At 47.7% G+C, this 16,769-nt stretch overlaps 1 protein-coding gene across 1 annotated transcript in view; it reads left to right on the top strand.

Annotated features, from left to right (window-relative positions):
- The first annotated feature begins 10,946 nt into the window (after positions 1 to 10,946).
- The window catches only part of ABCG4 (ATP binding cassette subfamily G member 4), a 43,474-nt gene continuing 37,651 nt past the window's right edge, over positions 10,947 to 16,769 (top strand). The window contains exons 1-2 of the mRNA XM_080983505.1: positions 10,947 to 11,747; positions 16,491 to 16,729. Of these exons, the coding sequence (XP_080839631.1) occupies positions 16,501 to 16,729 (229 nt within the window). The 5' untranslated portion in view covers positions 10,947 to 11,747; positions 16,491 to 16,500. The remainder of the gene's footprint in view (positions 11,748 to 16,490; positions 16,730 to 16,769) is intronic.

Genomic DNA, 16,769 nt, shown 5'->3' with positions numbered 1-16,769 from the left:
CGTGGGAGAGCTGCGTGAAGTCGCTGAGCTCAGCGCCCCCCAGGCTTCGGGCTTCATGCAGCTCTCTCACCGCTTGTGGAGAGCTGCCTGTTCTGGGGGCTGGGGTCGGGGGAAGCTCGGGCTTCCCCCGCCCCAGCCCCGCACCTGGGGGGAAAATAATTTCCCCCCCTTATTTCCCCCCAAAAAACTAGGTGCCTCCTATGGGCCGGTGCACCCTATGGGACGAAAAATGCGGTATATCATTTTATTTGTAGGCCACCTTTGCATAGTTAACAAAACACTCCAGGCGGCTTACAACATGAAAAAAACCATAATTACAAATATAACAAAAGTAGTCACAAACAATAGATGAAACGCATCAAAAAGTACACAGCCAAATGGAATAATTGCCACATAAATCACAATAGGATCTAAAAATAAAGATACAAAAAATTTAATATAAATAACAGCAATAAAATGCCCCTAAACAGTAACCCAATGGAAGAATCTGTTGGAGGGTATGTAAAGTCAGTGACAAGAGTATCTGGAGAAGCTGAAATCTCCCAATGGATTTTTGAAATTCCCATTTCAGATGCCAGATTTGTGTCCATTTAATCTGCCTCTGTGTGTGTGTTTGTGCATGTAGAGAGAGACGACCTGTCTGTCCTATGTAGAATACAGAAGGGTGGTGTCAAGGAACAAGGGTGGGAGAGGAGACCTAGAGGCAGCTGTAGAGGCACCACTGGGGGCCAGATGTGAAAAGATATGGCAGATCCAGCCTCCAAGGAGTGGACCATAACTGTTGCTGCTACTGTGGCAGTGGTGGCGGCAGCAGGGGATGCATTCGTTGGTGGCCAGATCTGCTGCCCCTACTAAAAATTTTAGAGAGCTTAAACAAATATCTTTGGCCCCATCCACCATTGGTGCACACCCCCCAGAAAGTTGCCCCTGAGGGAATGCATTCCTCAGGATGAGAAACGCTCCCCATCCCTGCTCTGCCTAATTGTAGGGCAGGCCTCACATTAGGGCTATGTAAACGCTATACCTTTAAAGCACATTCCCCACCTCAAAGAATTCTGGGCCATGTAGTTTCCTCAAGCTTGCTGGGGATTTTAGCTCTGTGAGGGGTAAACTACAGTGCCCAGAATTCCCCAAAGGAGAGTATGTGCTTCGAATGTGCATTAAAGGTGTATGCAGCGCAGATTCCAAAGCTGAGCGGAACCTCCAAATGATAACAAATAATAAATAATAATAACAAAATAAGCAAGTCACCCACCTCCTTCCTCTGTTTTTGTGGTTAAACTTAGGAAGAGTAATGGGGAAAGTGAAAAAAAAAAGCTTACATTTGAACTACTGTACTTTGTTTTCACGCAAGAAGCAATATTAATTACCCACTAGATTCTCCCCTGTGAATAAACCACCAGGGAGAAAGCTGGCAATAAGCAAACTCCCCAGGGCTTTTCTCTCTCTCTCTCTCTCTCTCTCTCTCTCTCTCTCTCGGACATTCAATGCTTACTCCAGCAGCAGCTTGGCTCCTGAAGGGGGAGTTTTCATGAAGATTCCTGGGATGATTTTGTGCTGGCTTTTGAACAGGAAGAGGAAACAGTGTTCCTGCCTTTAGGGGGTGGGGGGATATAACCAAAAGGAACAGAGTGGAGGGAAGCAATGAAGATATGAAGGGGGGGAGGAGAATGAAACGATGCTTGTATGCTGCCGCTGCAAAGCATGTCTAATGCTATGGTGCCATGGGGGAGGGGTCACCTTTTCAAAGACCCCAGAAGGAACTTGTCCACAACCTGCCCCAGTTTGTACAGTTAAAGACATACTGTGCTGAATTGCATCCGAAACAGTGCTGGCCAGAAAGAGGGCATGGGGAGCCCAATGCCAACAGGGTTAGATTTGTAAAAATGCATCTAAGGGCTCCTGCAGGTGACCTATTTCTGGAACATGCATCCTGATTTGTTTGCAGGTGCACCTTAAAGGTAAAGGTAAAGGGACCCCTGACCATTAGGTCCAGTCGTGACCGACTCTGGGGTTGCGGCACTCATCTTGCTTTACTGGCTGAGGGAGCCAGCGTACAGCTTCCGGGTCATGTGGCCAGCAGGACTAAGCCGCTTCTGGCGAACCAGAGCAGCGCACGGAAACGCCGTTTCCCGCCGGAGCGGTACCTATTGATCTACTTGCACTTTGACGTGCTTTCGAACTGCTAGGTTGGCAGGAGCAGGGACCGAACAACGGGAGCTCACCCCATCGCGGGGATTCGAACCGCCAACCTTCTGATCAGCAAGTCCTAGGCTCTGTGGTTTAACCCACAGCGCCACCCACGTCCCACCAGGTGCACCTTAGGTGGAGGTTAGATGATGCCCAGTCGTTATCGCGCATTCAGCCTGTATTCATCCTGATTTGTTTGCAGGAAGGTTCTACATTTTCCGCTAAATAAATGGTTTATCTCACACTTTTCAACTGCAAAAAAGTCTGGTTCCTTTTTTTAAAAAAGTGACTTCGTTGCACCGGGGCGACAGAGTGCTTTCAATCTGTTTGTACTGCAGAAACCTCACGGTTCTGTTATGTGACTGAATTTCCCCTGCAAAATACAGGCAGTCTGGAGACAGCCGCAGTGAGTTCCAGATTGCCAGTACCTGTAGCTTGTTAAATCTCTGCTCTTGCCACAAGAGGGTGCATTCAAGCTAGGATGGAAATTGCCTTGTGGCAGTGAACGGGGCCAAGGGCGTTTCGAAAATGGGCAAGTTTTCTAGATTCAGAGTGTTGGTGCTGACCTTTAAAGCCCTAAACGGCCTCGGTCCAGTATATCGGAAGGAGCGTCTCCACCCCCATTGTTCTACCCGGACACTGAGGTCCAGTGCTGAGGGCCTTCTGGCGGTTCCCTCACTGCCAGAAGCCAAGTTACAGGGAACCAGACAGAGGGCCTTCTTGGTAGTGGCACCCGCCCTGTGGAACACCCTCCCACCAGATGTCAAAGAGAACAACAACTACCAGACTTTTAGAAGACATCTGAAGGCAGCCCTGATTAGGGAAGCTTCTAATGTTTGATGCATTACTGTATTTTAATATTTTGTTGGAAGCCGCCCAGAGTGGCTGGGGAAGCCCAGCCAGATGGGTGGGGTATAAATAATACATTATTATTATTATTATTATTATTATTATTATTATTATGTCCCTCGTCAAGCACCATTCTAGGGCTGGCTTTCCCTTCCCTGCTGCTCTGAATGCCTGCTTCACAGGCAGGAGGTTGCAATCCCTGGCATTTCCCGCCAAAACAGTGGCAATAGGAAATCTATGGCCCTCCAGATATTGTTGGACTACGACTCCCATCAGTCCTGATTGCTGGCTTTGGCTGGTCTGAGCAACATCTCAAATCTGGAGGGTCAAAGGTTTCCCACCCGTAAAGTAGAAAAATCAGCCCATAGGGTGTGGCAAAGACCCTTCTCTCTCTGAGGCCAGTGGTGGCTGGTGTTCATTGGGATTATTGGGGTGGAAGGCAGGAAGCTGACAGTAGGTGGAGCCAAAGTTCGGAGGTGGTTTTAAGGTAGCGCAATGGGTGCCGCTCCGCAGAATGCTGTAGAATGGAGTACAAGAGGTGGGGTGGGGAGGGGTGCAAAAACAATTTGAGAGCCCAAAGTGTGCCACTGCAGAGTTAATCACAGACAAGAGACAGCGAATGACAAGCAGAGCCAACTCATTCTAGGCCACATAAAGCACTAAGATGGCCGATTAGCTCAGTTGGTTAGAGCATGGTGCTGATAACACAAAAGCCACAGATTTGATCCCCGTATGGGTGCATATTTCTCAGGGACTGGGCAGAGGAGGAATGGTGGAATCTCCTCCCCATCCTGACCCTTCCAGGGAGAAGAAAGAGGAAGACAGTATAGATTTACGACAGGGGTTTGAGGGAAGTCACAGCTCAGAGACAAATGAGGGGGAAAGTTGGGAAATCATGGGAGAGCCAGAACAACACCTGGCTGACACATTGTCGTTAGAAAGCATTCCAGACCCTCCATCTCCCAGAACCCGGCGAGCCTTAAAAGTAGGAGAGCAAAGAGCTCAAAGACAGAGGGCACATAGCAGCACCGGTACAAGTTACAAATGAGGAGGTGAGAGAGACGGGAGGTGGAGATTTACTTGGGACAACACCATTATCCAAGAAACTGGGTTCTATAGCCTCTCTCTGTAAAGATTGAAATAAAAAAGGACTGTAAGAAACTTCCCCTTGTCTTAATACTTTCCAGGACCAACAGCCAGGAGCTGCTGACAGCATCCTGACAATATTCCTGCATTGCAGGGGTTTGAAGAAGAATAGATGATCCACGGGATCCATCCCAACTCTCCGATTCTATGCTGCTGCTTTAAATAGTCATGGCTTCCCCAAAGCATTCTGGGAACTGCAGTTCAGGGTGCTGAGAGTTGGTAGGAGGTCCCCTATTCCCTCACCATTCCCAGAGTACCCTTTGATTGGTTGTTAAACCGTTCTGAGAATGGTAGCTCTGTGAGAGGAATAGGGGGCCTATTCACAACTCTAAGTGTCCTTAACAAACTACAGCTCCTGGGAATCTTTGGGGGTAGCCATGGCTGGTATCCTGATGCTGATGATGTCAGTCAGGGATGACGTCAGTCAGAGGAGCCAATCCTGAACCTGAGGGACTGGAGGTCTGACTCAGTGTGAGATCTTTGCTTCTCTTTATGTGTTTCCAAGTTTGCTCACCAATCTCTACGCTCACGTCACTCAGTTTCCTCCCAACCTCCCCCCGCCTGTTTTGTTGTTTTTTTTCATGGCACAGGGAAAGATTGGCAGCAGATGGTGATAAATTAATGCCACTCATTTTTCCATATGCCTTTTGTCTTCCAGGCAAGGTGGTGATGTTGGGTGAAGCAGATGACTCACAAGGGGATGGCAGCGTTCCGCCAATGGAGGAAAACCAGACCTCAGATTCTCCTCCTCAAGTAATGCCCTTAACATATAGAGTTAGACCACATTTGCACCATACATACTGCTTTAAACAATCATAGCTTTCCCCTAAGACTCTTGGGACTTGTAGTTTTTTAAGGGTGCAGAGAGTTGTGAGAAGGCCCCTATACCTCTCCCAGAGCTACGGTTCCCAGAGTTCCCTGGAAAGAGGGATCTGTTGTTAAACCGCTCTGAGAATTGTAGCTCATGGGGTGCACAGGAGAAATCCCCCGCTATAAATAAGTCAGAAATTAAATCGTTAAAACGAAAGGAAAAAAGCGCTAAGGGAAATCACAAAGAAATTTTCTTTGCTCTCCAGCGCCATCTGGTGTTGCACGTTTAGAATACATTCAGAGTGCTGGTTTTTTTTACTAACGTAGCTGAGTCCCGTGAGAGCTGCTTTTGGGGAAGGAGTTCCAGACCAGGGACAGGTGCAGAAAATGGAGAATCCCTTCAGTGTTAAAAAGAAGAAGGCATAAAAGCAAAATAAAACGAAGGTGTTGATTAGAAAGACTGAAGTGGCAAGTCATTTTTTTTTATCTGCTCTAAAATTATATTTGCTTCCTTAGGTAAGTCATAGACTGTTCCATATTCCAAAGAAAACCTCTAAGAGGTTCACAGCATCTTAAAAATACCACAAATAAATGCCAAATACAAAGAATGTGGGGGGAGGGGAATCCACATTTTAGTGCAGTGCAGATAACACTTAGATAAGATTTCCTCCTAAATGTAAATAGAAGCTGGAACAACTAACATATGGGGACCCATAATAACTACTAGCAGATCCAAAATACAGCAATGCAACAGAAACAATTAGCTTCACCCAGAAAATAGACACGCATGTGGAACTCTCACTTCTGCTTCCGTCTCCCCATCTTAAGCTTACAACAAAAGATGGAACAAAATGACACACTCCCCACAGCTCAGTTGGTTAGAGCGTGGTGCTGATGACACCAAGGTTGCAGGTTCGATCCCCGTATGGCACAGGTGCACATTCCTGCCTTGCATTGCAGGGGCTTGGACTAGATGATCCTCAGGGTCCCTTCCAACTCTACAATTCCATGATTCCTGGAGCTCCCTCTGCTATCATCAGGGAGCACCAATAATAATAATAATAATAATAATAATAATAATAATAATAATTTATTTATATCCCACCCTCCCCAGCCGAAGCCGGGCTCAGAGTGGCTAACAACAGTAAAAGTAACACAGCATTCTAAAATCAATTCATTCTAAAATCAATGCAGAATCAAATTAATGGCAACCATTGGGCTACCCACAGAAATAACAAAATACAACAATAGCAGGAGGCACCTTCAACATGACCCAAAAGGGATTCTCTCCCCCCGCCTCCCGCCGCTGCCCATTGATGTCACCCCTTCAGGGATGCCCTGTTAAAGACTATTGCAAAAGTATCACACGAGAAAGTGAAAATTAAAAGAAGAGCAAACATGCAGTGGAAATGGCTGTGACCAGCATGGTAATATAGTCTTGAAGGTGTTGTGGTGGATTAACATTCATAATATGTCACTGCATACATTCAAAGCCATCCCTCTTCAGAAAGGTGGGAAAGTTGCACTAAGGCAAACTTCACCTGCACAGGTGGCACTCCTGATTCTCCCCAAAGTCATATCGTCTGCAGCCTGAGAAAACAGGAGGACAACAATTTGATGATGATGTCATGCAGATGTTCTGTAAAACGGGAGTAAGGGAAACATGACTATTTGGGAGTAAACACTAAGGTTGCTTTCAAGCGACCTGTTTGTTGAGCAAGTCTGCAAAGGGGGTTAGGCGACCACCAGCTAATTATTGAGCATTCATCCTGATTTCAGAGGTGGATTTAGGGGGCGCGGAGCAGTGGTGCCGCAGGAGGACATCTCAGCTGTGATGTAGACTGGAAGGCGAGGGGCAGGGGGATGGTGAACTTTGGTGTCACACAGGGCCCCGCCAAAATCTGAGGCCCCAAAGTCCACCACCACTGATTTATTTTTGAGAAAGTTAGATGATGTTGCATCAAGTACAGTGGTACCTCAGGTTATGTACGCTTCAGGTTACATACGCTTCAAGTTACAGACTCCGCTAACCCAGAAATAGTACCTCGGGTTAAGAACTTTGCTTCAGGATGAGAACAGAAATTGTGCTCTGGCGGCGCAGTGGCAGCAGGAGGCCCCATTAGCTAAAGTGGTGCTTCAGGTTAAGAACAGTTTCAGGTTAAATACGGACCTCCGGAACGAATTAAGTACTTAACCTGAGATACCACTGTAACTGTATCCCATGTTTCCCAGGGCATTTTCCTGTCATCTTCCTTCTTGCAAAAAGTCCAATTTGGGGTGCGAGGTGAGAGTGGATTTGTTAAGCAAGGACGCCAAACCAGCTTTAACTGTGCGACTTAAATTTGCCACCCCATTAAAAATAAAACTTACGGGGGAAATTGTAAGAACTAGATATTCTGCATAGCACAGTAACAGTTAGACCTCCGAAACACATTGTCTTAATTTGCGCAGTTACTATGTAAATTAGCAAGTGGAAATGTGATGCAAATTTGTGCATTGGGTCTTTTATGTTCCTAGCATAATGGCCCTGTGTGGAAACACTCCATTAAGATGAGAAACTCATAGAGCTGCAGGTGGAGTCAGGAAATGACAGGTGGCCCAGCCACCTGCCCATAGGAACAAACTTAAGGGAAGGGCCATAGGTCAGTGGGGGAGCATCTGCGTTGCATGCAGAAGGCCGCAGGTTCAATTCTTGGCATCGCCAGGTAGGGCTTTGAAGAGGCTCCTGACTGAAACCCTGGAGAGATGCTGTCAGTCCCATGAGAAGCGTGTGTTTGAGAGAAGTCGCAACTGTTCACTTGAAGCTAAAAAAAAATGTGAAGTGACACCTCAGTTTAAGGCTGGTTTAGGAAGACTTGCAGGATGCGGGTGGCGCTGTGGGTTAAACCACAGAGCCTAGGACTTGCTGATCAGAAAGTTGGCAGTTCGATTCCCCACGACGGGGTGAGCTCCCGTTGCTCAGTCCCTGCTCCTGCCAACCTAGCAGTTCAAAAGCACATCAAAAGTGCAAGTAGGTACCGCTCTGGCGGGAAGGTAAACGGCGTTTCTGTGCACTGCTCTGGTTCGCCAGAAGCGGCTTAGTCATGCTGGCCACATGACCCGGAAGCTGTACGCCGGCTCCTTCGGCCAGTAAAGCGAGATGAGCACCGCAACCCCAGAGTTGGCCATGACTGGACCTAATGGTCAGGGGTCCTTTTACCTTTACCTTAGAAAGCCTTGGTTTGAAGAAGGGGGAAGTCCTGATGACGTGTTAGCAAGGGCTTCTTTCCCCACCCACCACCCACCCCTAGGAAGAGGCAGAAATCCAGTGGAGACTTTTCTCCCATCCTTATGACGGAAGTGCATTAATGATCAAGTCTACAGACTAGTAGAAGGAAATGGCCACTCTTATATGAATGCTCAGAAGCCCCTTTTAATTCAAAATGTGTGGTTGCTTGGCAAACTCTGTGCATGCTCTGATGCACTTCCTCCTGTTTCAGTGGTTTTGTGGTGTCCCCTAAGGTTCAGGTACAGGAGACCTGTGACCCTTCCAGATGTTGGCGTCCTGTTCTCATCATGTCTAAGCACAGGCCATGCTGACTGCAAAGGCTGATGGGAACTGTAGTCCAGCAACATCTGGAGGGTTCCTTATTCCTGCCTTATTGGATCTGACTGAAGGCCCATATGGTCCAGTCTTCCTCCAGAACAGTGGTGTCCAAACTTTTTTCAAAGAGGGCCAGATTTGATGAAGTGAACATGTGTGAGGGCCGGCAAATCTTTTTTTAGGATTGAAGTTGTTGAGCCTTTTTAAGGATTTTGCCCCAAAGCTGTTGAGCTTTTGATAATGCTGGGCAGGCTGGGTCTTCCTGTTATATACCTGCTGGGATTGGCAAGGCATCTGACTCTCACCTGAATCTCATAGATCTCCTAATGAGAGTCTGCCCACCAGATACCAGGCACTCTACTATTCAAATTAGGCCCCAGTGTTTTTGTTACAATCCCCTTCTCAATTAAGTAATAAATCTTAATCTAGAATTTAAATTCTCAAAACTTTCTTATTTGTTAATTTCAGCAAGTAAGCTACTGCTCTTACTTCATTACAAACAGTATTTCTACCTGCAACACACCTGAGCAAACCTGCTCCTCTTCCTTTCACAGATATTTTGTTGCCATTTGCAACTGTAGCTGCCTCTGATTAGTTATCATTTAACTCTTGCGGAAAATAATTAGCATCACACATCATATGCATGGAAGTTGCCAAACCAATTAACCAACAAGAAGGATTACTGTTAATAGCACCAGTTTTCCTATAACTTGATATTCCTGGATAGTTTTGATGAACTGCAAAAGCATTTTTAGTTTGCTTTCTGTTGCCACCTGGAACTTTTATTTATTAGTGCCACTTTGTTTTGTACGATTCCTTGCAAATGAAGGAAAACAACTTTTCTGCTTGTATATGTTGATAATATAATTTTGGTTACTGAGGACAAACAAGATTGTACAAAAACAAGATTGGGTGCAGGCCTGGCCGGCACATAGGCGTCCTGACTGTGACAAATATGACCTGTGTGCATGCGTGCTTGTTTGCTTGATTAACAGCTCTTGGGAACTTCCATGTCAAGAAGGAGGGTAAGTGGGCACCCTATCAAATGACAGGGCAGGAGCTACATGGAGCAGGGCCTTTTCACTGGTGGTACCCATTGTATGCCTTGCTCTTTCCAGACCTGCTCTCTTTTGGCTTGTATTTTGGAGCTTTATAATCTAGGAAGACTTTGGAAGAACTGGTTGACAAGTCTTATCAGTCGCTGACATATGAGCGGATTTTATTTGCTGCTTTTCTGGGCTTCTGGTGCACCAGGGTTTACACCAGCGTAATAGAGTTGGCCAGGATGCCAGAAGGGATACAATTCATGAGATTTCTCCATTATCTGCACAGCAGGGGGTGTTAAGTCAAAAGTGCAAAGGCTGAGCTGAAGCATTTCCTGCTGGTTACCTGCTTTCAGCAATAGGAGCCAGACTTTGGATATGCCTGCTCTAGAATGTTGTGGGACTACAACTCCCAGCACCCCCTTGGCCATGCTAGCTGCAAGGGCTGCTGGGATTCCAACCACATTCTCCCTATCTCTGCAGCCAACTGGAGAGTTTTTTCTTGCTTTTAGGAACTTTTAGGACTGACTGCTGTTTTTAATATTGTATTGTATTTTTAAATGGTTCTAATCCACACTGGCACCTCATGGTGAAGAGAGGGTAAGAAATAATATAACATTTATTTCGTTTAATTTCACAAAATGTATATACGGAGTCTTGAAAAAGAAAAAAAAGACCCAAAAGACCCAGTTTACAAAAAGAATGGGCACCCTCCTCTCTCTCTAGAGACAATGAAGTCAAACTTTTGGAGAATCACAGCTGCTGCTGTGGCTGCAGAGACTGGTAACTCGCTCCTGCATTGTTTTTGCAGCATTAGCAGCATCAAAGTTGACCTTTCCGGGGCAAGCCTGGGCAGCGTGTATGACCAAGATGATAAGACGATAAGACGGATGTGGTCCAAAGGAAAGGAAAGCAATACACCTGATATCATCTTGGCTGCAGGAGTTGCCGGAGGAGAAATACAAGACGCCATCCAACAATATAATCACCAGTATAACAATATAACCATCAGTAAGAATAATAACAACAACAATATTAATTTTATTATTTATACCACCCATCTGGCTGGGTTTCCCCAACCACCTGTTAAAAACATTCAGAAAATAATTTAAATCAATGACAAGCTATAAAAAAAAGCTGTTATCTTATTTTAAAAGTGGAGGCCAGGGGAAACGTTCTAGCCCTCTCTGCAGAGGACTAGGAGCTTGCTGGGGTTTTTGTGGGGGCGGCAGGAGCGCCCCCTCGAGGAGGAAGCGTGTCCCGGGGGCCTGCCGAGCTGCAGTTCTTGGCATGATGCTTTTTTCCTTCCTCCTCCTCCTCTTCCTCCACCAGCCCTCCACTTTTAAGAGCATAGCCGGCTGGTCCCTTTAAGGGAAGCTGTTATGCTGGCTGGGAAAGCAGAAACCTGCCTGGAAAGCCCGGCCCAGCAATCCCTCCCTCTCTCCCCCCCCCCACCTCCGGCCCGCCCTGCTAGCTGGTGCTTGTGACATTCAGCAAGGAGGGGATGAACCTGGAGAGACGGAGGAGCCGGCAGCGTCGGGCTGATGGAGCAGAGAGGAGCCTTCCCCACCACCAGCCGGGGCAGGGGAGCTGCTAGGGGGCTGCTGCTTGGCTGAGGAGAAGTGGGGAGCAGGGGGGGCTGGCTGGCTGGCGTCTCCCCCCCAAGCCCAAGCCCAAGCCCCACCACCACCTTCCTCTGAGAGGATGGAGAAGGACGGCTGCAGGAGGTGAGAGCTGCCCTCTCTTGGTCTGCTCTGCAGTCACTACTTGGCAGCCGGCTGGTCCTTGCCCTGCCCAGCCCATCGCAGCAGAGCATCCTTTGGGAAGAGAGAGAGAGGAGAGCCCAGGACCTCCGTCCATCCCTCAGCATCCTTTCCCTTTTGTCTCCAAAAGGGGGGGGGGGAACCGCTGCTGCTGCAAAGAGAAGAGGGAGGGGGGAAGAGAGAAGAAGAAGAAGACGCCAGCACCCACCCACCCACCCACCCCACATGTCTGCAGCTTGGGGGGTGGCGGCAGGCAGGACCCAAAAGCCCCGAGCACCCCAGCAGAAAAGGGGAGCCTGCTGTCCATCACATCCAGACGCGAGGGAGCTGAGCCAGCAATAAAAAGCAAGAGAAGAGAGCGAGGTGAGTCTGAACTAAGGTGGGGGGGGGGGGAGATGAAGTAGGCAGCATCTTTTGACACCCTCCCCTCCTTCTTCCCTGCTGAAAATGAGCCCTTTTTTATTGGGGGTGTCTGCCCCCCCATGCATTGCTTGAACTGAGGCTGATGTTGGTGTGGCACTGAGATCAGTGGCACTGGGGTGTGTGCATGAGAAGCCCTCCCCCTCACTTATAGGGGGGGAGGTGGGGCAAGGAAGATGGGTTTGGGGGGGAGAAGATTAATAATAATAATAAATTTTGAAATCAAGGTGAAATCGAAGACCAGCTTGCCTGTCCTTCCTGGATAGCGCAGGTGGAGAGACTGCTCCTCCTCCCCGCCCCCCCCCCCGCCACCGCCCCCCCCCCATCTCTAGTGCAGCAAACTTTTTGGCATTCCTATTAGAAGGTCCTTGTGTGTTTAATGTGGGGGGCGGGGCAGTGGGGGGGGGAGAGGATTTATGGTCTGAGTTGGTCTAAGAGTTGCCTTCTCTGCAGGATGCTCTTTTGGGATGCAGCAAATTTGGGGAGGCAGGCGGAGAGAAGAGAATGAGGATGGAATTCTCAGTCCTGGAAAGGGAATTCATTCTGGTAGCATCAGGAAAGACTGAGATGAGCTTCAGGGGTGGGAGTGCATTTTAATTTGCCAGAATTTCTCTCTCTCTCTAACACACACAAACATCAACTTCCCATCCTGTAATTTTGGAAGATTGTGGGAAGGGGTAGTGGAAATGTGTGATTATGATGGCTGCATTAAGCTGGTTTAAAAGGTTGTTGTTGTTGCTATTGTTATTATTATTATTATTATTATTATTATCACATGTAAAATATCCCACCCAAACCCAGAAGGCAAGCAATTCTGATGCCCTAAAAATGCCTTCAGAACTTCATTTGTTTTGTTTTCAAATAATTGCCTCAACTGGAAGCCATTAAAAAGAAAATTTGACTAGAGTAATGAGGCTTGCAACTCCCAACTATCACTTCACCCGAAGGGAGGGGGTATTTAAGGGATTTCAATATTTGGATTATCTAAAGATTATCGCTACCGGATCATTTGCATGTTTTTGGAAGCCCCCAGTGATCTTGGTGGAACTTGTCTTCCCAGGAACCATGCAAAGAGCCAGGCTTCACTTGTGAAATATCTCAAATGCAGAGGAAAAATTGGGAAGAGGTGTCCAAAATCCATAGCTGCCCCTCCTCTAGGGGGTACTGTTTTGGGATTCCACAGAGTGGGGAAATTGATGAGTTTTCAGTAAAGAGCAGTCAAGATTTACAGGAAAAGGCCAACTGGCCTGTTCTTGAATAGATCTGAGATCAGATTGCAAATAAGGAGTGCATCTTAACACCATTTGCTGGCTTAACCAGAAATAAAAGAAATCCCTGAAACATGATCACATGTGGTTTGAAACCTGTGGGGAGAGAGGGTCTTTAGGAGACCAACCCACACCTCTCACCCCCTTTCAGTGGCATTTCGCCCTCCTCTAAGGAACATGTAGACTAAGAAAAATGTGCATTTGTGGTATGGATGCTTTTGTATTGAGGCCGGGGGCAGATCTTGATTATGTTTTATTTATTTATTGGTGGGGGAGGGAAGGAAAAGGACACTGGGAGAAATAGACAGCGCCTTGTGGCGCTTCTGATGTCAAGGACAGGTGCCAGCCCAGCCCCCAAAACAAGGCTGCTTACTTCTCTGTGCCTCCGTACTGCACAGGAAACTGCAGTGATCAGAAATGTGGGTTAAAGAATTGCAAGGGAGCAGAGTGGGCTGAGCCCAGAGGGAAGGGGAGGGGGAAGAGGAGGGTCCCACCGGCATTCTTCTGCCCACCCACGGGTGCACACTTCCCCAGAAACCTGTCCAGGTTTACCCCGTAGGGTCCGTTTCAAAATCCAAGCTTCCAGAACAGGGAGAGGAGGCCAGTTCTTGTGGCCTGCCTACCTGCAGCCAAGCATTTTTGATGCTTTGCCTTGAGAGCTGATGGTAAGAGCTGACTGTACCACCCTAGCCTGCCTTGCTTGCACACCTTCTCCGCTGCACAGTGCACCCTGTTCCTGCACTATGGCTTCTTCCATTGTGGCACCTTTTCTTTCTTGCTTTGCCCCTGGATTTGAGTGGCCAGCTCTGCGTTCGATTCATAGCAAGGATGGAGGCTGGCTGTTGGCGCAGGCTAGGCTTGATTTTCTGCTGTGGCTGCAATCTATGGGAATTGTTCAACAGTTTCCCTTTGAGGCTGGTTTTGCCTCTTCTTTATCTACAAAATCTCTCTCGGGTGCTGGAGGGAACAGGAAGGGTGGTGGGAACGAAGGGCGAAGGCTGGGGAGCCTTTTGGTCATACCTTTGCAGACTCCAGACGCAGTTGCACAACAGCCCGGCAATGGAACAATCTTTCAGGCACCTGGGTCCATTCGCACACTCAAATTGCTCTTGTGCGGCTGGGCGTTGACTGGGGCTCCTCCACTCAGTGGTTCTCAGATGCCAACCAACATCAACTCAGTACTTTAATGTGGCAGCACCAGTTCTTTGGAACTCCCTGCCGATTGAGATTAGGCAAGTGCCTTTGCTTCATTGATTTTGACACCTGCTAAAACCCTTTTTGGTTTAGGCAAGCCTACCCAGACATGTAACTTTATTGCCTAGGTTTGTTTATTTTGTTAATGTCGATTTTAATCTATATATCGATCATTTTATTGTGTTTGCTGCTTTAAAGTCTGTTTTAATGAATATTTTATGCCGTTTTCTGTAAACCACTTATAGATTCCCCCCCCCCCCCGGTTAAGCGGTATATCAATTTTGAAGACATAGGTGCACCTTTGTAACACTCCGCTTCTAATACGAATGATCGCTGTGCTCTTCACCTTATGCCAGCCTTATATCTAACAGCTCACTTGGTCACCACAGGCGACCAGAAATTGCATGCAGGTGAACGCATGGTATTTCATGCAGGCTGCCAGAGGAAGAATAGACTGCTCCATTACTCTTCCACCAGCCCACTTGGGAGAAGCCCACAAGAAGAAGGATGTTTCCCCAAGCTTTGAATCACAGACCCTCCAAGTATTCCTATTTTCCAGGGACATCCCTGATTTAGAAAAGCCACCCCGGTTTCTGATTTGATCCTGGAATGTCCCACCTTCCCTTAGGATGTCCCTCTTTTCACTGGAGAAATGTTAGAGCGTATGGCAGGATGTTCCTATTTTCATTGGATAATTTTTGGAGGGTATGGAGTTACCTGACGGCAATCCTGTATAGGGAAGTTGTTTTTTAAATGTTTAATGTTTCATTATGTTCTTATATATGTTGGAAGCTGCCCAGAGTAGCTGGCGCAACCCAGTAAGATGTGTGGGGTATAAATATAGTAAAATTATCAGTATGGAATGGGACATCCCTATTTTCATCAGAGAAATATTGGAGGGTATGGAATCACTGGAATATTTTTAATGCCTGCTGTCTAGTTTTTGCCCTGCCCTTTGCCAGTTTGTTATCTGGGTTCTGTGAAGCCAGGTCAAGATGGGCTGTGACTGGGAAAAGGAGAATACTCCAAGGGCCAGGCAAAAAGGCCTGGATAGCTGCATTTGGGTCTCAGGTTTTCCACCCTGATTTAGGAGAAGCCCTGCCTCTGTGTCGAGGGCAAGATGTTTTCAAAGCGATAAGGGGGAGCTATGGACTTCCTTGGGACCTTTGGTAGGTCACAGCATACCCTCTTGGTTATTTCTCTGCAAAAAAAATGGCCAACGCTCTCCTCTTGTTCTTTTCCCTAGTTGGCAGAGAGGAGATTATGATACCTGGAGGCGGGGTCAGGGGGGGAATTGGGGACACAATGGGAAGCAGGAGACCATTTCTGTTCTGCTGCCTCAGCCTAGGAGCTGGGCCCAGGAGGCAGTAGAAGGAATAATAATAGGAGGCCTATGCATTATTGAAACACGAAGTAAGTGACTGCTGGCTTTCAGACCTCTGGTGCTCCAAGGGATGGGGGGCGGGGGAGGCCATAGGAGCAAGCAGGTGTCTCTGTGCAGGGAGGAAAGATGGCCCATAGCTCAGGGGTGCAAGGCAATCAGTCTTCACCATCTCTGGTCACAAAGATGTCAGGAACATCCAGCGAAGCTGAACGCTGGGCTGACAGGAGGAAGCCTTTGTCCACGCTTAAACTATGGAAGTCGCTTCCACAAGGGGCAGCAATGGTCACTAACTTGGGCAACTTTGAAGAAAAAATCAGAATCTCCGTTCTTGCAACTTGAATCCATTAGTTTGGGTCCTACCCTCCAGAGCAGGAGGAAACAAGCTCACTCCCTCTTCCATGTGAGATATTTGAAGGTGGCTATCATGTCTCCTCTCAGTTTCCTCTTTTCTACATTCTTCTTATGTAGATGTAGAATCCAGGGATGAAGAGCTGTCAAGAGTTAGGTCCTCTGTCTAAGAACAGGAGGTGGGAAAAAGAATTAACCAACACAGCATGGAAGTACCCAACCCAAGAGACTTATTCATTACCTTGCTGTTACTGTGAAATATTTATAGCTGGCTAGGGGAGAGCGCTGTTGTACTCAGGGCCTTCTTGTAGGCTTCCCATGGGCATCTGAGTGGCCACTGTGAGAACAGGATGCTGGACTAGATGGGCCATTGGCCTGATCCAGCAGCCAGGCTCCTCTTATGGGCTCATGTTCTGGATTTCGTAAGAGAGTGAGTGAGTGAGACACTTCTAGCCCAACAGCTTCCTAATGCCTCCATCCCTTTTTCTGCAGTTCAGTGGCGATGGCCGAGAAGAGCCTTGACCCTGCATGCGTCTCCATCGCCCTGGAGGACACAGTGTGCAATTCCGGCTCGCAGGATGCTCCCCTCCTGACCACCCACCTGAAGAAGGTGGAGAACCACATCACGGAAGCCCAACGGTTCTCCCACTTGCCCAAGCGCTCGGCTGTGGACATTGAGTTTGTCGACCTGTCGTATTCCGTCCGGGAGGGCTCCTGGTGGCGGAAGAGAGGTAGGATGCTCTCCCGGCTTTTGTGCACACGTGTGAATCA

The sequence above is a fragment of the Podarcis pityusensis genome (assembly GCF_964106645.2).
Source record: "Podarcis pityusensis genome assembly, chromosome: 15".
NCBI classification, from domain to species: Eukaryota; Metazoa; Chordata; class Lepidosauria; order Squamata; family Lacertidae; genus Podarcis; species Podarcis pityusensis.
The sequence above is the reverse complement of the archived record's forward strand: the minus strand, read 5'-3'. Positions and strand labels throughout refer to the sequence as shown.